Source organism: Megalops cyprinoides, chromosome 7 (assembly GCF_013368585.1).
Source record: "Megalops cyprinoides isolate fMegCyp1 chromosome 7, fMegCyp1.pri, whole genome shotgun sequence".
NCBI lineage: Eukaryota > Metazoa > Chordata > Actinopteri > Elopiformes > Megalopidae > Megalops > Megalops cyprinoides.
In genome coordinates this window covers 38,637,154-38,656,855 of record NC_050589.1, presented here as the reverse complement: position 1 = coordinate 38,656,855, position 19,702 = coordinate 38,637,154, and the positions used below count along the sequence as shown (strand labels likewise).

General features: G+C 42.9%; 1 protein-coding gene across 6 annotated transcripts in view; it reads right to left on the bottom strand.

Annotated features, from left to right (window-relative positions):
* Window positions 1-861: 861 nt before the first annotated feature.
* LOC118781385 (bromodomain adjacent to zinc finger domain protein 2A-like) overlaps window positions 862-19,702 on the bottom strand; it is a 43,380-nt gene continuing 24,539 nt past the window's right edge. For 4 of the 6 annotated variants that reach the window (XM_036534393.1, XM_036534395.1, XM_036534397.1 and 1 more), the window contains 9 exons: window positions 15,539-15,694; window positions 13,751-13,911; window positions 7,340-7,405; window positions 5,795-6,078; window positions 5,361-5,496; window positions 4,801-4,947; window positions 3,853-4,112; window positions 3,366-3,509; window positions 862-2,319 (listed from right to left, as the gene is read on the bottom strand). In XM_036534393.1, coding sequence (XP_036390286.1) covers window positions 2,160-2,319; window positions 3,366-3,509; window positions 3,853-4,112; window positions 4,801-4,947; window positions 5,361-5,496; window positions 5,795-6,078; window positions 7,340-7,405; window positions 13,751-13,911; window positions 15,539-15,694 — 1,514 coding nt within the window. In that variant the 3' untranslated portion in view covers window positions 862-2,159. The remainder of the gene's footprint in view (window positions 2,320-3,365; window positions 3,510-3,852; window positions 4,113-4,800; window positions 4,948-5,360; window positions 5,497-5,794; window positions 6,079-7,339; window positions 7,406-13,750; window positions 13,912-15,538; window positions 15,695-19,702) is intronic. The other 2 variants (XM_036534396.1, XM_036534398.1) reach the window with 2 other exon arrangements.

Here is a 19,702-nt window from a genome sequence, read left to right as displayed (position 1 = left end):
AAAATCTCAACATCAAGGAGAAAGAGACCCACAGGGCTTACTTCCACTGGACTGCTCTCCAAAAGTGACAGGAGGGCGAGATTTCCACAACCAATGGTCCTACCTTACACCATTAGCAATGGACTCAATGATGGCTTAAATCAATGAGTCACTGGAAACAACCAACTCTAGCCATTTTGGGCTCCAAACTACTGGCTGCACAACCTCCCAGGCTGCATCCTCCTCCTCTGCCACCTCACACTGCCTGTGTTCTGTCACTGATCTTCTTTGCCTCAAACGTGCAGGTTCTTGACAGTCACTACAACACAAATTTTAACAGAAACCTGCAATGGAGAGAGTACTCCTTTATAAAGATAGGAAGCTGAGGGATGAGGATGTCTGTTCTGTTGAGTGTAGCTATGTGGTTTTGGGTCGCTCCAAGTTGGGATGGAATACTTGTTCACATACTTTTTTCATTGACACTGTGCTCATAGCAGACGCCCTAATCAAGAGCGACTCGCATAGCTTACATCTCATCCATTTATATTGCTGGATATTTACTGTGCAAGTTGGGGTGGGGTAGCAGTAACTTGTGAGTTGGGGCGGGTAGCAGTAAACTCAGTCAAAGGGCTCAGCTGGTTGCAGAAAACCAGCATGGTATCCCATCATGCCTTTTGGGCCTACAGGCCAAGCAGACCATTGTAACAATGACACCCAAGGGTACAAAGGCCATAGTTTCTGGTGTTGGCAAATATGCTAAACTGGTTCTGCTCCCTCATAATCAGTTACATTTGCAATTGAAGGCCCTTTCAGACAACTCCAGAATATCCAAATCCATACCTTCTTTAACTAGAAATGGGAACATTGAAGGTTTTCGTAAAAAAAAAAAAAAAAACTGTTCCATGAATGTTAAAAAGTATTAGCAACTGTTCTGTTTCATTTGTGTCAAGTATTTTGTCTTTACATTTGTCAGCTTAGTAAACTACCTTGTCACATTTTTACACATTATCCACTTACGCAGGAGGATATTCAATGAAGTAATTCTGGTTAAGAACCACACTCAAAGGTACATCAGTAAAGGCCCTCTCGGGACTCACACCAACCTTCTGACAGCGAGTCTCGTATAATACTAATATATTGCTTTTGCACAGAACAACTGTAAAACCAGAAAAGATAAAAATGTTTGCTCATTGTCTTGTGCACAAGGTTTCACAGAAATCATGCTGGATAGCCAAGGTTTCCTGTTTCCAAATTACCTTATAGTGCTAAGAGGAACAGGGCAGCAGGAACATGTGAACCTCACAACAGGTTCTAGAAAGAAGCCCTCCTGTTGTTCTAATGGTACTGTAGGTTAAGCAGCATGAAGTTGAATGGATAAATCACCTGACACATCAGGAAATCTGGAAAATAAAAATATGTCCTATCCTTTGAGTTATACTGGCCATTTGATGCATTTTGTAGATCTCTAATAAGTGGTCAGTACACACTGACTGAAACCTATTGCTACTAAATAATCCAGGCTATTTCTTTGCTTCATATGTATGTATATATATTTACGAGATTATATAAATACATACGTTAATAGAAAATAAACTGAGAAAACAATGTGCCTCTATCCAGGAGACCAATAAATTCCCTCAGTGAAAAGCTATGATACACCCTTTTATGAAAAACACATTGTGCAATATGCAAGTTGATTTTGAGTGTGGATGCCGTGAATTTTCTTAAGAATTTTCATGTTTAGGGAAACACTGTAAGCTGCTCTGTAAAGTGATGACTCGGGGAAAAACAGAACGTGGGAATAAATAAACCCTGATTGCTCCTGCAAAACTTTACCTCCCCCCATACACTGGGAGAGGAATCAGGACTTTTTAGAAGCATGGTATGGAGATGGGGATGGGGGTGGGGGTGTGAGACCCATCATCACTCTCTCTACAGCTGAGTGTGGAAGTGTTTTGTCCAGCCAGTAGAATGTAGCTGGTTTATAAACACCACAAAAAATCAATATAAATATGCATACATTTACACATATATGTATACACTGAGCCAGAAGAGGCCACGCAGCAGTTTTAGTAGCAACAGTAACTGTCCATGAAGGGGGAGGGGCCACACATGAATACGTTGGATCCTTGGGTCCTGCTCTCTCTCCCACACCTGGCCCTTCCCCTCACCCCACATTTCTATTGGTCCTTATCCTGGTAGAACTCCGCCCAACGGCTTTCAAAGAAGCGTCTCATTGAGTGTCCAGCCACGCCCACCTCTGACGTATCCTCATTGAACAGCTGGCAGTTGTCAAAAACCAGCTGAGCATCGGCTGCAAAATCCTCACAGCTGCAGTACCTGTAAGAGCACCGAAATGGTTGAAGATCAACACAAATTGCTTTCACCCTTGTTCCAGCTTGACACATCATCCCAGAAGTCACCAACATCTTGACTTCACACATCTTAAGATAGTACTGAAGAGGCTCTTTCCTCTCTCAAGAATAACACATGCATGTAAAAATCTACTAATGCAGAAATGATCACTCAAAAAAAAGAAAAAAACAGACAGCTCATGTGTGACCGCAGCAAGCTTCAATGTCTACATCTGGTGTCAGTTAACAATTTTACCAACATAAATGCTTTATAAACTACTTAAGTGAAACAGATGTCTTCATTTGAATTAATGATTTAGCTGTTTTAAACAGGTATCAGAAGTAGCTACCAACATCACGCATTAGACATCCAATGACCGTGAAATTAATTACCTGAAAATATTTGAGTAATAATTCAGTCAAAATCGTAACAAATAGTAGTTGCATAACCAATTTATCCAGCTAGTATCTGCATTTACTAATACCAATTCATGTGTATGCCTCTGTATGTCACATTAAACGGTAGCACACGGTATGCTAAATTCACATCAGCCAATTGTTCTGCTTACCACAATGTGGAAGTAAACAAATCGCACCTGACAGTTGTAAGTACTCTTCCAAATTACATGGATATTCCTTTCTAGAGGGCACTTGCAACCATAAGAAACAACCTACTCCTGCCGTTGTGAAAGAAGCCGCAAAAGACCAGGAAGAGCCAAGTGCAAATTAATTTTTATTTCACACCAGACCTTTCTTCTGTCTCATAGTTTGAATGGGTCTGAGATGCACATGAGTAAGCAGAGATCAATGAGAATATGAGTGGATACACAGGTGAGGAAATGCACAGATGCAGGTGAAACCACTGATGAAACTGAGAAAGTCCACAAACAGCTGAGAAAGAGTGACGATGTGAGTCATGCCTCAGACAAAACAGACCCAGGTGACAGAGCACAGAAGGAGATAAAGAGCACAGATGTGGGTGAGAAAGAGCACAGATGAATGCAGATGTCCCTGTGGGATCTGTAGCCTCACCCTCCCTGCAGGAGGCGCTCTCGCATAGTGAGGAAGTCCATGGGGTGTTTGATGATGCGGCGGTAGCCAGGAACCATCCGGGGGTTAACGGGCTCCAGGAAGGGCCAGGCGTCTGCATGTGCCTCCATCTCCATAAGAATGATTCTGCAGGAGAAATGTGTCAGAATGCACACATCACTCAATCTACTCAACACCTATCTGAATGCACACAGCGACAGATAGACACCAAAGAGTTGCATAACAAATGTTAGATGAGCAGTAAGATACACCACTAGCCTGGTGTAATCCAGGCCCACAGCACCAGAACCTGCCTCAGTGAAGGCAAATGTGAAAGCTACATGTAAATTCCATGTGAGCCATTTCTTTTTCTTAAAAAGGTAAATGTTAGAGTGGGTTAGAGTGCTTGTGCCACATTTCTTGTTGTGTAGAGTAGGATGGCACATGAGCCAGCGCTGAATGTTGCTGCGGTTCTGCCAGGAAAACTCACTCGCAGAATGTGAGGTCCGGCTGGTTTCGGGTGGCCATGCGCCGGCGCTTGGAAGGGGAATAGCCAGAGCTGCTGCCCTCCCCAGAGAAGCGGGCATGGGAGGGCATGGCAGGGCTGTCCCTCTGACGGGTGGTCATGCCTCCCCTCCTGGGGCTGTGCTCCTCATCCGAGCTGCCAGAGCCGTAGCCCCCGTACCGTCTCTTGCGGGCAGCAGACCTCGGCCTGGGCAGGCGCCGGGGCCGCTGGGACTCCCTGTTCACCTGGGGGAGACGGAACAGCACTCTTCACTTCCAGCACACAGATGATATCCAGCAAACTGACCAGCTAAGCTAGCTTAGTACCAGCAAGTGTGATGTCCGCATTCATCTGCCTAGTTTAAAATCACAACTGGGACTGTAACCACATTCAGACCTGAGCTTGGAGCCAGCCAATCCTCACACAACTGGCTGCATAAATCACAACATCACAACATCAAATCCACAGGCACAGAAGAGACTTAACATCAAACTTGCAGTAACTCTTTGGCCTTGTGCTTGATCAATGTATTCCATCAGTTAGGCTGGGCCAACACATTTTCATATCAAACAACTTGACCAGTACAGCAACTGACCTGTTAGAAAATGTCTCATGCAAATGTGCACAATTGCAAATGTCAATGACCCTGAGTCACAAAACCCACCGTTTCCTCTGGAGAAATTAAGCTCATCACGTTACACCACTGCATAACTCCTAGTAACTGCCAGCTGATGACATTGACCAGTATTGAACTTGGATCTGGGCTGTCGGACTCAGCCTGCATTTGAAACGCTCACCTTAACTGACCAAGTTAAAATGAACAAATCTCCACAGCACACCATTATCTAAATGTATATGATCAATGAATCTGGGCATTGATCCAGAAACCTTAAGGACTGGGCCACACACCACCAAATTTCCCTCCTGCCTCACCTCCGGGACACAGACAGGACAGAACCAGTCTCCCTCTGGGATCTCGGTGATCTTGGGCCGCAGGCAGTACATGTGGCAGCCGCGGTCACAGCCATCGCACAAGAGCAGGTACTCATCGTTGTCCCCCTTCTTGCACACCAGGCATGTCTGAGAATGCAGCATTGGAGCATTGCGTTTCTCTCTTCATGTAATATGCAGTCTCATTGGCCTCTCTGATTGGTTCAGTCACCTCATTAAATACCTCTGAGCAAATCACTAACAAGAGAACCTTGTATGCAATGGGAAAAGCAATAGGCCACATTACCCCTAACCCCAACTGACCTGTTCCCTAAGGATACAGATTTCTGCACATCGACCAGTTACCCACAATGCAGCACCAAGGGCCACAGATAGTCAAAAAAACTGTTTGGCTATGGATGATATCAGAGCTTTACTTCTGAAAAGCAGTCATAGTCTGAAAATAAAGATCAGAGAAGCAGGGGGAATGGATAAGTTTGCAGAAAATGAAAGGGAGAGCAAGATGAGAGAGACGGCTGAAGGTCAGAGAGAGGACCCCTCACCACTTTGACCACAGATCTCTCCCAGGCAATGGAACGCTCCAGCTGAAGGAGACACAGAGAGAGCTGGGCGGAGCTGCGGCAGCGGTCCAATGCCTGTCTCCATAATCGTAACCGTGGGGTGATCTCACTTTCCACACTGGAGAGAGAGAGACAGAGGGGGAGTAAGAAAGGACCTGATTCACAACCAATCATCCCAACACAAAAAGCTGAGCTTCACACAGTTTGTGCTTTTAAGCCTCTGCTTTTAACTGAAATTCTGTGTACACAATACTTATGTGCCACCTGGTGGACATTCTGATTTTTTTGTTTTTAAAAGATTTAAATACAAAGTTGTTCAGCTGCACTACCTTCCCAGCCTCTACTGTGCTGTAGAGACAAGAGCAGACAGAAACAGAGCGATACAGACACATGCACGTGTACACACTGACACACACCCGTCTGCATCCAGCAGGGTCTCCCCCCCCGGGGGCAGGGTGAGGGGGGCCAGCCGAACCACCTCTGCCAGGTTCCAGAGTGGCTCCTTCAGGTAGCGGCGCTCAATGCTGCGCTCCAGGGCCACCAACCGCATCACTGCCAGGTCCAGGGGGTTGTTGGGCAGCCGGAGGAAGCCAGACCACTCTCTTTTGGTCTTGACAGTCCAGTCATCTTGCGGGTCCACCACATGGTCATGGTACTCCAGGTCTGCCCGGATGGAGTCCGGTTTGGGTGCGGTGAAACCCTGAGGGGTGGTTTAGGGAACAGGTTCATGTCATGATTAAGGGGGGGCAAAGTGGCTCTGCTGCTCTGGAATGCTCCTTTTATCCAATTCATCCAATGCCCTGGATTTCCTTCTGCAGTAGGTAAGGCACTGCACTGCACACCAGCAGTGTTACTGCTGCTGCACTGTATGAACTCAGAGCTCTGGGGAGTGCGTTCTCAGAAAATCAAGGACTCCCTTACGGCTCATTCAAGCACCCGAATTTTTTACACGAACTCCCCTACCCCCAACTCTTGACTCCCAACTCCCTGTTACCCCACCCCTGTGCTGACAAATTCGAACAAATACACTGTGTATTTTGGCCAAGCTGAAAAAAAAAGTAAGTGTTATGTCTCCCTTCAGCAGAGATCAAGAAGAGGAATACACTGCTTTGCTTTTTCCCACAGCTCACTGCAGTCCTTGATTTTGCATGATCACACGTACTTAAGGGAGGAGTTCAACAGAAAGCCAAGAAAAGCCCCGTAACCAGGGTTACTGATTAGACTGCATTAACAAGTGAGACCATTTAACTCAGAGGTGCTTAACCTGGGGAGGGGAGAGAAAAAGGGGGTGGGGGCAGAGGGTTAATGATAATGAGGCCACTACTCTACCCCTGTCCGCTCTACTGTAGGGCAGGGGGTGCAGGGGAAACCACTGCTTATCAGCAGTTTGATCCTCCTCATATTGGCTTACTGCAGAATAAACACCTCATTCACCTCACCCACTGTCTGTTTCAATGTGACCTAAGTAAATCAAACAGCAGGAAGAGTAAAACTTAAACTAGCCATTTCCTCATATAGCATAATGGCACCCACTAGTGGTTACGTTTTGAAAGGACTACACAAATAGTCAGCCAGTGGAGTCCCATTAAGGCATTATTGGTTCTAGCTAAAAATAAAAGAATTTGTATAGGCTGTGCGAGATGTTAGATATCTTTGAGTCTAAATATATTTCTATATATTCCTTTGTTCAACATCCTACTATATTATCCCTGTTCAATACGTTAAAAACCTTATCTACAGACCCCTTCTACTCTCATGTGTTCCAGTGATAACTACCTGCTTTTTGTATAACCTAGACTTTAAGAGCTTTTAAGTTCAGCCATTCCTATGAGCAGATGTAAAACATCTGGATTATTATTATTTTTGGATTTCTACTCTTGCAGTAAACCTTGGGGATGGATCAAACCTGCACAGGGGGATCCTACCCACAAGCCCCTACACCAGCCACCTGGGGTCTGTACCTGTGTTTCTGGTGCGGTGGTTTCCATGCTATCGTCAGTGTTGCTCCTCCCCATCTGTGGAACCTTCTTAAAACACAAATTGCGCAGAATGTGACGACGGCTCTGCCTCCCTACCATGCCTCCACAGGCACAACACATTTCTAATGCCGCCCTGTACCTATAGGGGGCACTACAGGGCAGCACTACTGCAGTCACTCAGTTACACTGAGGAAAAAAAAACTAGATGTTTGACATGACGAGAACAGATCAGATGGTTCCAAACAATAATCTTTGGGTTCTGAAAGTAGCCATCTATGCTGGTGAAATTTCATTAACTGGGTTTATCTGAGACACGAAACATGATGCAAAGGAACACAAAAACCCACCAAACAATTTTGGGTGCTGTCTTTTATAATGGTCATTAAAAAGTGCCTCGACTTGGACATAATTGCACAATTATGCTATTTGTGCTTTTAGAGGATGCATGTACCTAAGAGGTGCCTGGATATTATCACAAAAACACAGAACTGACACAGCTGGAAAAAGCCTTTCAGGTTGCCTGTATCCAATGGTTAAAGTGGCAGTGCCCCAGTTACTGTTCCAACAAACGCTACTGACTCCAGGGCAGGTTAGGTAGCAATGGTAGCTAACTAGCAAGTTGACTAACTAAGGTTATCTAAAAACTATTTGGACTTGCTGTATTGGGCAAGTTATCAAGCTATATAGTTACACTTGTTAAGTCACCAATAACATTGTACTGGTATGTGCAGACAATAGCTAATATTAACTAATATTGTACACACAGGTATTAGCTACCTAATCTGAGGGTTTTGTTTGTGTAATTCTTTGATTCTTGTGAATTACATACCAGATAGCCAGTTGGAAACAACATAATCTCATAACATTTAATAATATCTTTCAAATGCAACAGCATAGACAGCCGTATAGCATAGTGCAGTATTTCCCGAAGTGTGCGGTACTGCAGGTGGGCTGCGAGAGGTCATTTACAATAAATAACAGGGATGCTCCGATCGATCGGCTGCCGATAATCATCGGCCGATATTCACTCGAAATAGTTTGATCGGCGCTCTCCATGAAGGCCGATCAGATGACGCAAAATACCCGAGACTTTTTTTCTATGCGCGACAAAACAAGTTGGCAACAATGACTTCTTCCGTCTGGCGGTTTTTTTAAGGTGTCTGAAAAAAATAAGAAAATCGCTTGTTTCAGCAATGGGCGCATGCGCAAGCAGCGACCGGCAGTGAGAGTTTGGGCGTCCCCATGTTTGCGTTTCTTTTAACGTTTTGTTTTAAAAGTTCTTGTGTGTCCACTCCTCTCATTTTAATGGTTTTAAGTGATGTTATTTTAAACGCTCCTAGTGTCACTTATCCACAATGGATATTTTATCTCTTGCCACTTTGTAGATGCTTTTTTATTAACTACTTGCCTCCGAACACGTCAATGGAGTCGTCAACAAAGGAAGGATACAGTACACCAGAGGCATGCTGCTACAACTGAACTGTGCAAAGGCAGAGTGTATGACGGACATCACTCTACAACTACCAGATGCTATACTAAAAGAACCTGGTGGAACTCGGGGCACAACAACTAGGGTTAAGAAGAGGAAGCGGGGTAAACGAGGAGGTGTCAGGCAAAGGATTTCCCGGATTCCCCTTCCCTCGATGATCATGGGAAATGTCCAGTCCCTGAGGAACAAAGTGGACGAGCTCCAGGGAAACGTTCGTTTTCAGAAAGACTTCAAGGACTGTTGTGTTTTGGCCTTCACGGAGACATGGCTAACGGAGCATGATCAGGACACCGACCTGTTTATTGATGGCTTTGGAGCGCCGCTTCGGCTTGATCGACAGGCTGAGGTAACACGGAAATCTCTAGGCCAGGGGTGTCCAAACCTCTCCTGGAGGGCTACTTGTCCTGCATGTTTTAGACACAGCTGATTCATTCATTGATTCACTGATTCATCATTCATTCATTCAGTTTGTTATTCAGCAGCTTCAGGAGTTTATAACGAGTTGATAATTTGAATCAGCTGTGTTGGAGCAGGGAGAGATCTAAAACATGCAGGACAAGTGGCCCTCCAGGAGAGGTTTGGACAGCCCTGCTCTAGGCAGTGGGGTATGCTTATATGTTAACAAACGATACTGCACTTCTGAGACTGTTAGAGAACGCATTTGCACACCAGATGTCGAACTTTTATCAGTATCGTTACGACCTTTTTACCTCCCCCGTGAGTTTCCACAGCTTTTCATAACTACAGTGTACATTCACCCGAAAGCAAACGCCGCATCTGCTTGTAGCACTATTTTCGATGTAGTGCAGAAACTACAGTCGCTCTCGCCTGATAGTCTGACAGTCGCACCAAACTTTGTACTGGGTGATTTTAATCATGTCTCTCTTAACAAGACAATTACAAACTTTTACCAATATGTGCCCTGCCCAATCAGGCGGGATAAGACTCTGGACCTTTGTTATGGGTCTGTAAAGGACGCTTATAAATCACTGCCACTACCTCCACTTGGCTCAGCGGATCATAACTGTGTACATTTAATACCCATATATAAAACTATTTTAAAGAGACAGAAAGCACAGACAAAAGTCATTATGGAATGGACTGAAGAATCTGTGCTCTGTCTTCAGGAATGCTATGATTGCACGGATTGGGAGATGTTTAAACAGTCCTGTGGTAATGATTTTGACATGTTTGTTGATGTGACATGCTCCTATGTCGCTTTTTCTAGGACATGATTATTTCATGCAGACGAGTAAAAATCTACCCTAATAACAAACCGTGGGTGACCAAAGCTGTTAAATCCAGCATACAGCTACCTCTGACCTGCAATTAGCTAATAAGGAGCTAAAAATACAAATCCTTCAGGCTAAACAAAATTATAAAACTGAACTGGAGAACAAGATGGCCACTAACAACCTTGGTTCAGCCTGGGATAGCTTGAAAACCATAACAGGCCTCCATAATCCAAAGAGCAGCAGTCTGGTCACCCTGGATGGCTATAACTCTGATTTTGAGTTTGCTAATGCTCTTAACCATTTTTATAATCGATTTGATACTTTTGATTTTACTAAGGAAATTCAGGAACTGAATAGTAAGCTCGCAGATAAACAACACTTTAACATAAAACAAAAGGATGTGCATAAGGCCTTCCTCTCAGTAAGAGTGAACAAGAGCACACAGAGTTTCAGCTCCTTCCTTCTGGTCGCAGGTTTTTAGTTCCAAGTTGTAGAACAAAACGATACAAAAACAGTTTTGTTCCAGCAGCCATCACACAGAAGAATAAGACATACAGTTGCAAGAAAAAGTATGTGAACCCTTTGGGATTACTTGGATTTCTGCATAAATTGGTCATAAAATATGTTCTGATCTTCATCTAAGTCACATCACTAGACAAACACAGTCTGCTTAAACTAATACCGCACAAAAATTATAAGTTTCCATGTTTTTATTGAACACAACATGTAAACATTCACAGTGCAGGGTGGAAAAAGTATGTGAACCTTTGGATTTAATAACTGGTTGACCCTCCTTTGGCAGCAATAACCTCAACCAAACGTTTCCTGTAGTTGCAGATCAGACCTGCACAACGGTCAGGAGGAATTTTGGACCATTCCTCTGTACAAAACTGTTTCAGTTCAGCAATATTCTTGGGATGTCTGGTGTGAATCGCTCTCTTGAGGTCATGCCACAGTATCTCAATCGGGTTGACTCCAGGGCCACTCCAGAAGGCGTATTTTCTTCTGTTGAAGCCCAGGGTCAACCAGTTATTAAATCCAAAGGTTCACATACTATTTTATGACCAATTTATGCAGAAATCCAAGTAATCCCAAAGGGTTCACATACTTTTTCTTGCAACTGTAGTATAACTGTTAATTTTTTTTTTCAGTTTTATTTTATTTATTTTAATTGATTGAACTCTTTTATTGACTGTTTTATTGTCTTTTAGTACACTTTTAAATGTCTTAGGAAAGAATGGACCCCTGAGAATTTTTATGTTATGTTTTATGGTTTATGTTTTGTGTTATGGTCTTTGTTGCCTGTAGAGCAAGTGTGAAGATGAATGATGTATGACAAGTGTCTGTCTGTTACTACATGTGTGTAGGACTCTTTACTGCAAACCAAATCTACCTCTTGGTACAAATAAAGTAACCTGAACCTAAACCCTTTGTGCAATGTATGTAACATGGAAATTCCTCGTGGTGGAACTCGGCAACGACAGTTTAAATCCACCAACTTCATTAGGCATTTGAGAACCCGTCACACGACAGTATGAAAGATTAGCCGCGGCAAAGACAGTAAAGGATGCTAAACCATCTGTCACTCAGTTGACTGTAAGTGAGACGTTTAAACAATAGGAACCCTATAGCAGAGACAGTAAGAGGTGGAAGGAAATATCAGTAAAGATAATGGAATTCATTGGCCTTGATATCAGTAAAGATAATGGAATTCATTGGCCTTGATGAGCAGCCTATTTCTGTAGTAGAGGACAAGGGGTTCCGACGACTTATAACCTTCTTGGACCTACGCTATGTCCCTCCAGGACATAAATATTTCACAGACATGTGCCTGCCACAGTTATACCAAACGGTGTATACACACATTGACAGCCTTTTGAAAGACAATGTCACATCTATCAGTTTTACAAGTGACATTTGGAGTTCAAGTGCATGTCCCACGTCCATGTTAAGTTTAACAGCGCACTTTATCGATCAAAACTTCAAACAACACAACGTTGTGCTTCATTGTCAAGAATTTTCCGGGTCACACACAGCAGAGGCTTTGGCAGCTGCATTCAGTGGCATGTTCCAATCATGGGGAATTCCAAGAGAAAAAGTCCATGTAATTTTAAGGGATAACGATAAAAACATGGAAAAGGCCATGAAGGATGCGGATATACCTAGTCTACCTTGCATAGCGCATATGCTCCAGCTTGTTGTGGCTGAGGGAGTACTGTCACAGCAAAGTATTTCAGATATTTTAGCTTCAGGGAGACGCATCGTCGGTCATTTTAAACATTCATCGTTAGCATATTCCCGACTCCAAAATATTCAGCAACACCTGAGCCAGACTACAAAAAGACTTCAGCAAGATGTGTCCACAAGGTGGAATAGTACTTTGTATATGCTTCAGAGTCTATTAGAACAGAAACGGGCACTTCCTGCTTATGCAGCAGACTATGACTTGCTGTGTTCATTCACCAGTAATCAGTGGAAATTAATTGAGCATACAATTTCGATCCTTGCCCCGTTTGAAGAGCTCACGCAACAGATCAGCTCATCATCTGCAACAGTTGCTGATGTTATTCCGTCTATTAGAGCCCTTACAAGGCTCCTTGAAAAAACAGCTGATACTGACCATGGCGTGAAAACGTTAAAGGCAACCTTGCTGGAAGCCGTCCAAAGGAGATTTGCAGACATTGGATCGGAAAGCCTTTATGTAGTCGCAACAATTCTCGATCCGAGGTGAGAAAACTAAACCTAACCCACTAATTATCTCTGTTATATGTCAAAATACTGATAAAAATAAGACCCTTTGTAAAGTTCTATTCAATTCATTTAACTTTATTAAACAGTTGTAGGCCCTATGGTAGACTCATGCAAATAGCTTATGAAAACAGGCTACGTTACACGCCATTGATTTCATTCATTTAATTTTTCTTTCATTTTTGGTCTAAAGGTATAAAGACAGATATTTTCCCGACGCACTCAAGCCACAACTACGTGCTCTACTTTTGGGTATCCTGGCTGCCCGCTCAGTGAGAGAAAATGAGATTTGAGGTTCATCATAATTTTCATATGATGATATACATTGCACATTTTGCTTTAAAATAAATTAACAGTTCCTGATGATACTGTAAGTTCTTAATTATATTTCTACAATACCAGTACTTTTAAGTACAGTTAGTTTTATTTCTGCAAGTGGTGCACAATGCTAGACAATAAATACAACAGTTTAAATGGAGGATTCCCATCCCCCCACCCATCCTGTGATTGGTAATTGGTATCGGCAGATTCTGATTCCAGTGATCGGTAATCGATGATCGGCTCCAAAAACACTGATCGGAGCATCCCTAATAAATAAACAAATGATATTTTCTGTCTGTTTCTTCTTCATGCTGATATTGGGTTGGATATTGTGAAATTTTGTGTATAAGCGTTTTATTATCCAGTGTCAAACAGCCAGGTAAAAATTTGACATGTAAAAAAATACTATAAGAGCATATGCTAAATGACAATAATGTAATGACATTATTTTACACAGGCAGAAGGAATGGTACATATTCAGAGGTAAAATAAAGAAATGCAATAGAAGTGGAAATGAAAGTCAGAAGGACCCGGGTAAATTCTGCAGGCTAAGTAAATTTTGCGGCTGTAAAAGCAGTGCTCTGCACTGCTGGCCCTCACCTTCAGTTGCAGGTCGGCGGTCAGCACCCTCTGCTCCAAATCCTCCACCCACTGCAACACTGTCATGTCAGCCTCCATGGCCCACGCCAACTCCTCCCATGGCTGCTGGGCCACCTGGGACAGGGCTTGGTCCTGCTCCACCCTCTCCTGGAAGACGGGGTCTGAGAGAGGGCGCAGTATTAAAACAGAACAGGCCATTTCAGCACGGTGCTAAATTTATGTCCCTGTTGCCCCTTTTCCACCAAGGCAGTTCGAGGGCCGGATCGGAGCCGGTGCCTAATCTCGAACCAGTTCTTCGCGTTTCGACAGAACCGGCTCTTGGCCAGGAAAACTGGTTCGAGATCGGCACCAACACTTTGCTGGTCTAGAACAAAGAACCGCTATGTCAGGGGCTGGGGGTGGGATTATCGTGACCAGTAAGACCAACTAAAACTTTATGACCGCCATTTTTTTTAAAAATCAGAGCTAGTGTAGCGTCTAGAAGAAGAAAAAAAATCAGAGCTAGTGTAGCGTCTAGAAGAAGAAAAAACCAGACTTATTTTTCAAACATTTTGTCTTGTTGCCAGCCAGCTATGTATTTCTTAGCTGTTTAGCAGGCTACTAATTTCTCACATCAATGTTACATTCGACATTTGTATCATTGATGTGAGAAATCAGTAGCTATGCTTGCTTGGGTAATGTTAGCTGCATGCTACTTTCTAACATTGCCACTGACTCACCTACCAATGCCACTTAACATTTGGCTTCACAAAAGGCTAACATTGTATAAAGTGTAGTGGACAAGTTTGTTTTTTAAAGCACTGTTCTCTTGTTTTTGTTGTTTATTCCCACTAGCTTGCAGTGGGAGCTGTAAACTAGCGAAACACTATGCTCATGAAACACTGCAGATTGTCTGAAATTTGTGTGCTATTGCGAAAGCTACAGCATGAGATTGTTTAATTAACAAGGATGGCAAATTGAATGATTAAGTGGCTAGTAATCCCAAAGCTTTCTCTTAAATGTGTCACATTATAGCTTTCTTGTGTTACAAAATTCAAATTACAGAATGGAGCTAAACTTAGTTAAATCTATTTAAATTACTGAGAATAAACTTTTAGGTTAGGTTGAGTGCAATGAACAATAAAGTTTAGAACACAGACCTCACAAACGCTGTGATGTGTCATGAGCATTTAACGTAATTTAAATCGATAAATGCCATCCTGTTAAACACTTTATCTCACATTATAGCTTTCTCAAGCACACAAATTTCAGACAATCTGCAGTGTTTCATGAGCATAGTGTTTCGCTAGCTTACAGCTGCCACTGCAAGCTAGTGGGAATAAACAACAAAAACAAGAGAACAGTGCTTTAAAAAAACAAACTTGTCCACTACACTTTATACAATGTTTCATGAGCATAATCATTTACTCTATTTACGCGGTGTCGATTATTCTGTGAATTTGTTTTATCGTTAATCAAGGAGGATAAAGGGGAACAGGTTGAAAGTAATGATAGATTTAAAGGTAGTGTTTGGGCTTCCCCTGTTTCCAGCTCACCAGCCACCACTGCTAGCTTGGCACTAGCGGGAAAGCGGAGATGTATACAGACATATACAGTGACGTAATGACGTGGCTCTATGGTGGTTCTCTAGCCCGTGGAAAAGCAAACCGGTTCTTTGAAGGTTAGCAAGTAGAACCAACTCCGAAGTGGCACCAGCAACAACCCAGAACTAGCACCTAGTTCGCGTTGGTGGAAAAGAGGCCTGTGAGAAGTGCTCCCCCCCTCAAACCCCTACCCTGCGGCCCTCACCATTTTTGGGCACAGAGCAGATGTCAGCCAGGTACTCGCTGTGCTTGGACAAATGTCTGTGGAGGGCTTTCTCCCGGATGCCCCGTGGGTGCAGCACCTGCACCAGCGCAGTCAGCTCCTCAGGGGCTCTGATCCACCACCATCCTTGAACCATCTCTGTGAAGACAAGATGCAGCATGTCACCACCCTTCACCACAACACACGTGGTCACTAAGGGTGGACATGAACATACAAAAAAGGACAAGCACACCAGCGTCCAAGACATTGCCCTGATGTGTGAAATCATTGGTGTTTTTGCTGATGTGTTTTGCATTCAGGCAAATGCTCAGTTTTAACAGACAGACAGTACAGCATGACCCAGGCCTTTAGCCCCAAGGCCTAAGAGAAAGAATACCCAGTTGTAATGTGTTGGGTATAAAATACAACTTTTGTACATAACACATAATGTCCAAATTTAAATTCCTGGGCGCACACATTTCAGAGGACCTCTCATGGACGACAAACACCACGGCACTGGTTAGGAAGGCACAGAAGTGGCTGTGCTTCCCGAGAACACTCAGGAAGGTGAACCTTTCACAACATCATCTGGTGTCTTTCTACCGGTGCTCCACTGAGTGTCCTCACACATGGCATGTGGCATGGGAGCAGCTCTGCAGCAGACAAAAAGGCTCTGCGGAGAATTAAAACTGCACAAAACATCACAAATCAACAGCTACCTGCCCTGAAGACATCTTCACCTACTGCTGCGAGCAAAACACACAGAACATCCTGAAAGACTCATTTCACCCTGCCCATCATGTTTGACCTATTGCCCTCAGGAAAACGCTACCGTTCCATCAACGCACGCATCACACGATTCATGAACAGTTTTTATCCCAAAGCAATCACCATCCTGAACAATGAACTGAAAGCACACTTTCATATGCAACACACTCACATGCAATAACTACAGTATTTAATTACAGTGAGCACTTTAACATGGACTTTTAATGTGCAATAAAAGACTTTTAATGCATACGTTGGTAGTGAATGTATGGTATGGTGAAAAACACTGGGAGACGTGTGATGTGTGTTTGTGTGCGCGTGAGTGGAATGAATCAGTTTTACTATTTATTTTAGTATTTATCTGTTTCATAGTATTTATTTACTTTCTTTTACATTATTGATTCACTGAGTCCGATTCTTGAGTGCACCTGAATTTCGTTGTATGCCTTTTACAATGACAATAAAGAATCTTGAATCTTGAATACTGCAGTGTAGAGTGAGGAAAAATAACACTGTAAAAAGGCCTTTACTTCAGAGGTCAAGGCTAAACATGAATACAAATGGTACCGCAGAAACAGCTTTGGCAGGGCTCCACCTTTTAATGAATACTCTTTGAGACTCCAAAAAGATGTATGTTATTTGTTCCATCTGATGAATTTCCCATACTTTCTCAGTCCATATATTGTATGCTGGGGGGTCAGGTTTTAACCACTTAATTGTGATACATTTAACTGCTGCTGTCAGCAATATTTGTAAAAGCTATTTCTCAGCTCTTCCATCAATGCCTTCCGGTGTACCTCCTAGCAATGCCACCTTTGGATCTTTTGTGAAATTTTGGTGGAATATGTCTTTAAGGGCCTCAAACACATCTTTTCAAAATGTTCTTACTTTAGGACATGTCCAAAACACGTGGGTATGGTTGCCAATTTGTGTGCCACAATTTCTCCAACATTTATTTGAGTTTGTTGGGCTCAATTTAGCCACTATTTCTAGTGTCCAGAAAAATCTCATAATTACCTTCCATTTAAATTCCCTCCATGTACTTGAATTGGTTATTAGATGTGCTTCAGAGCATATTTCTTCCCACATGTCCTGTGGCATGCCTGTATTCATTTCGGTTTCCCATCTCCCTTTTATCTGTAGTGTATTATTGAGATTCATGCCTAAAAATATTTGGTAAAGATGACATATACCTTTCTTACCCTGTTTGTAATTTTTTCAAGAACTCTTCAGTTGGAGTGGGCTCCAGGACTTTATTAATTAAAAGTTCCTCAACTGTAAACATGTAAATATGAAAAAGTCTGTGTCAGGAAGGTTGAATTCCTCTCTTAACTGATCAAATGATTTGGCAGCCATCCTTATGGAGTTAGTATAGATTAATGAGTCCATATGCTGACCATTTTCTAAAGCCTCCATCTATCCTTTATAAATCCAACATCGGTTAGTGCCGAAATTACTTTAGACAATCCAAATAATAATTTTATTTTCCTCTAAATTTTTAGTGTGACAGTATGGCTGGGCGATATGGTCTATAAATATTATCACGATATTTTTAGGCTATATCGTGAAACACAATATATATATCTTGATATTTTGAAATCTCCTCTAAAGCACTTCATAAATGCTCAATTTAACCCTTTGATGCCTACAATCACACCAGTATGATGATTCTAATAGTCCCTGCAACATATGTCTGCATTAAAACATTCTAGTGGTTTCTATTGGAACAATTTTAAATTTGCATGCAAAAAGGGGGAAATCACAACCAAGTGAAATAAAAAAAACAGTATTTTGCTGCATATTTGCAGATAACTGTTGTTTGTTCAACATCCTCCTTGTGATACCAGGGCTGCAGACTAACTTTTCCACTGGTAGCACTGGTGGTACCAACTTTTTCAGTTGCTCGCACCAGCGCATGATTTGGTCATACCTTTTTTTTGGTACAGAATGGTATTAATCAATGACCTTTCATGCTGATGAATAGTTGTCTTAACTTGCATACCCTAGTTTTGCATTGATGTAAAGATTGACAGTGACTTGAGACTTGAAATTTGCAAAATATTGTAATCTGAACATTACGTTTTGCTCGTACCGCAACCACGGTTACTGCGTTAGCCATTGTGGTTGAAAGTAGTACTTCTTCTTCACTGGCTCAGTCGGTCTCTCCCTGCCTGCACTTGCACTCTCATCATCAGTTGTGTCTGAGTCGTGGCCTCTCGTTGGCTCTCCCTCTCCACCAGCCTCCTCCTCTCTCTCTCCTCCTTTTGTTTTTGTTAACCCTTTCGCGCGTACGGTCACACCGGTGTGATTAGCCGTTTAGCCCGTATGCTAAAACCGGTGCGATTAGAACACGAGACTGGAAAAAAATCTAGCTAATTCTAGCACTGAGGAAACAGCGATTTAACATTAAAAATATAGCAAATGCGGCAGTGGAAGCTATGAGAAGCTCAATAACGCTAATGGAAACATAACGAACCATGTAATTGAACGCGCACTACATAGCATAAAATAAGTTACGTGCGAAAGGGTTAAGCGGTTATAGACCGCTTCATCTTTGGAACGCGGTAACAGCTAAATGGATTGTTTCGCGCATTTCATCATCAGTGCGTGTATACAGGCAGGGAGAGTGCAGGTGGGGGAGAGACCAACTGAGCCAGTGAAGAAGAAAAAGTACTACTTTCAACCACAATGGCTAATTGTGCTGGACGGGCACCAAAACAGCCTAATCATCATGCACTTGCACGAATGCGACCACGTGAAATTTTAACTCACACTCTCAAAAAATGGTCGCATATTTGGTCACAGTCTGGAGCCCTGGATACCCATACCACTGCCAGACAATGGATGCAGTGCTGTTTCATTTCGGAACCAATTCATCCGCCTCCATCTTCTATTACCGTTTTCAAACTCAGCACGTATAAACTCACTTTGGCGCTTCACTTCTTTCGCTCTCTCCAGGCTCTTTCCCTGTTTCCTCCAGATACAAAAACACACGTCACCTATATATGTCACACACACACGCGTCCAGGAGAGTGGTCTAGATGGGCGGGCGAGTGTGTGTGACGTATGTATGTGAATTTTTTTTTTACTTTTTTTGTGGCTGTGAGAGGGAGAGCGCCGTAGGAGAGAGCAAGAGAAGCGAAGCGCCAAAGTGAGTCTCATGCCAGCATCTTAAAAAAATTACGTGACAATTTGTAGTCGATGTTCGCGATATAGTCATTTACTACGTCCCACGTATAACAAGCCGCGATACGTCGAGTATATTCGTTATATCGCCCACCCCTATGTGACAGTAATCCATTCGCCCATTGAAATTTCTCTTAAAGGGACGTCAAGAAAAGGCAAGGAGCGATAAAGAAGAGCCCTGTCTGCATTCGCGTTCTAGTGTAAACCGGTCGA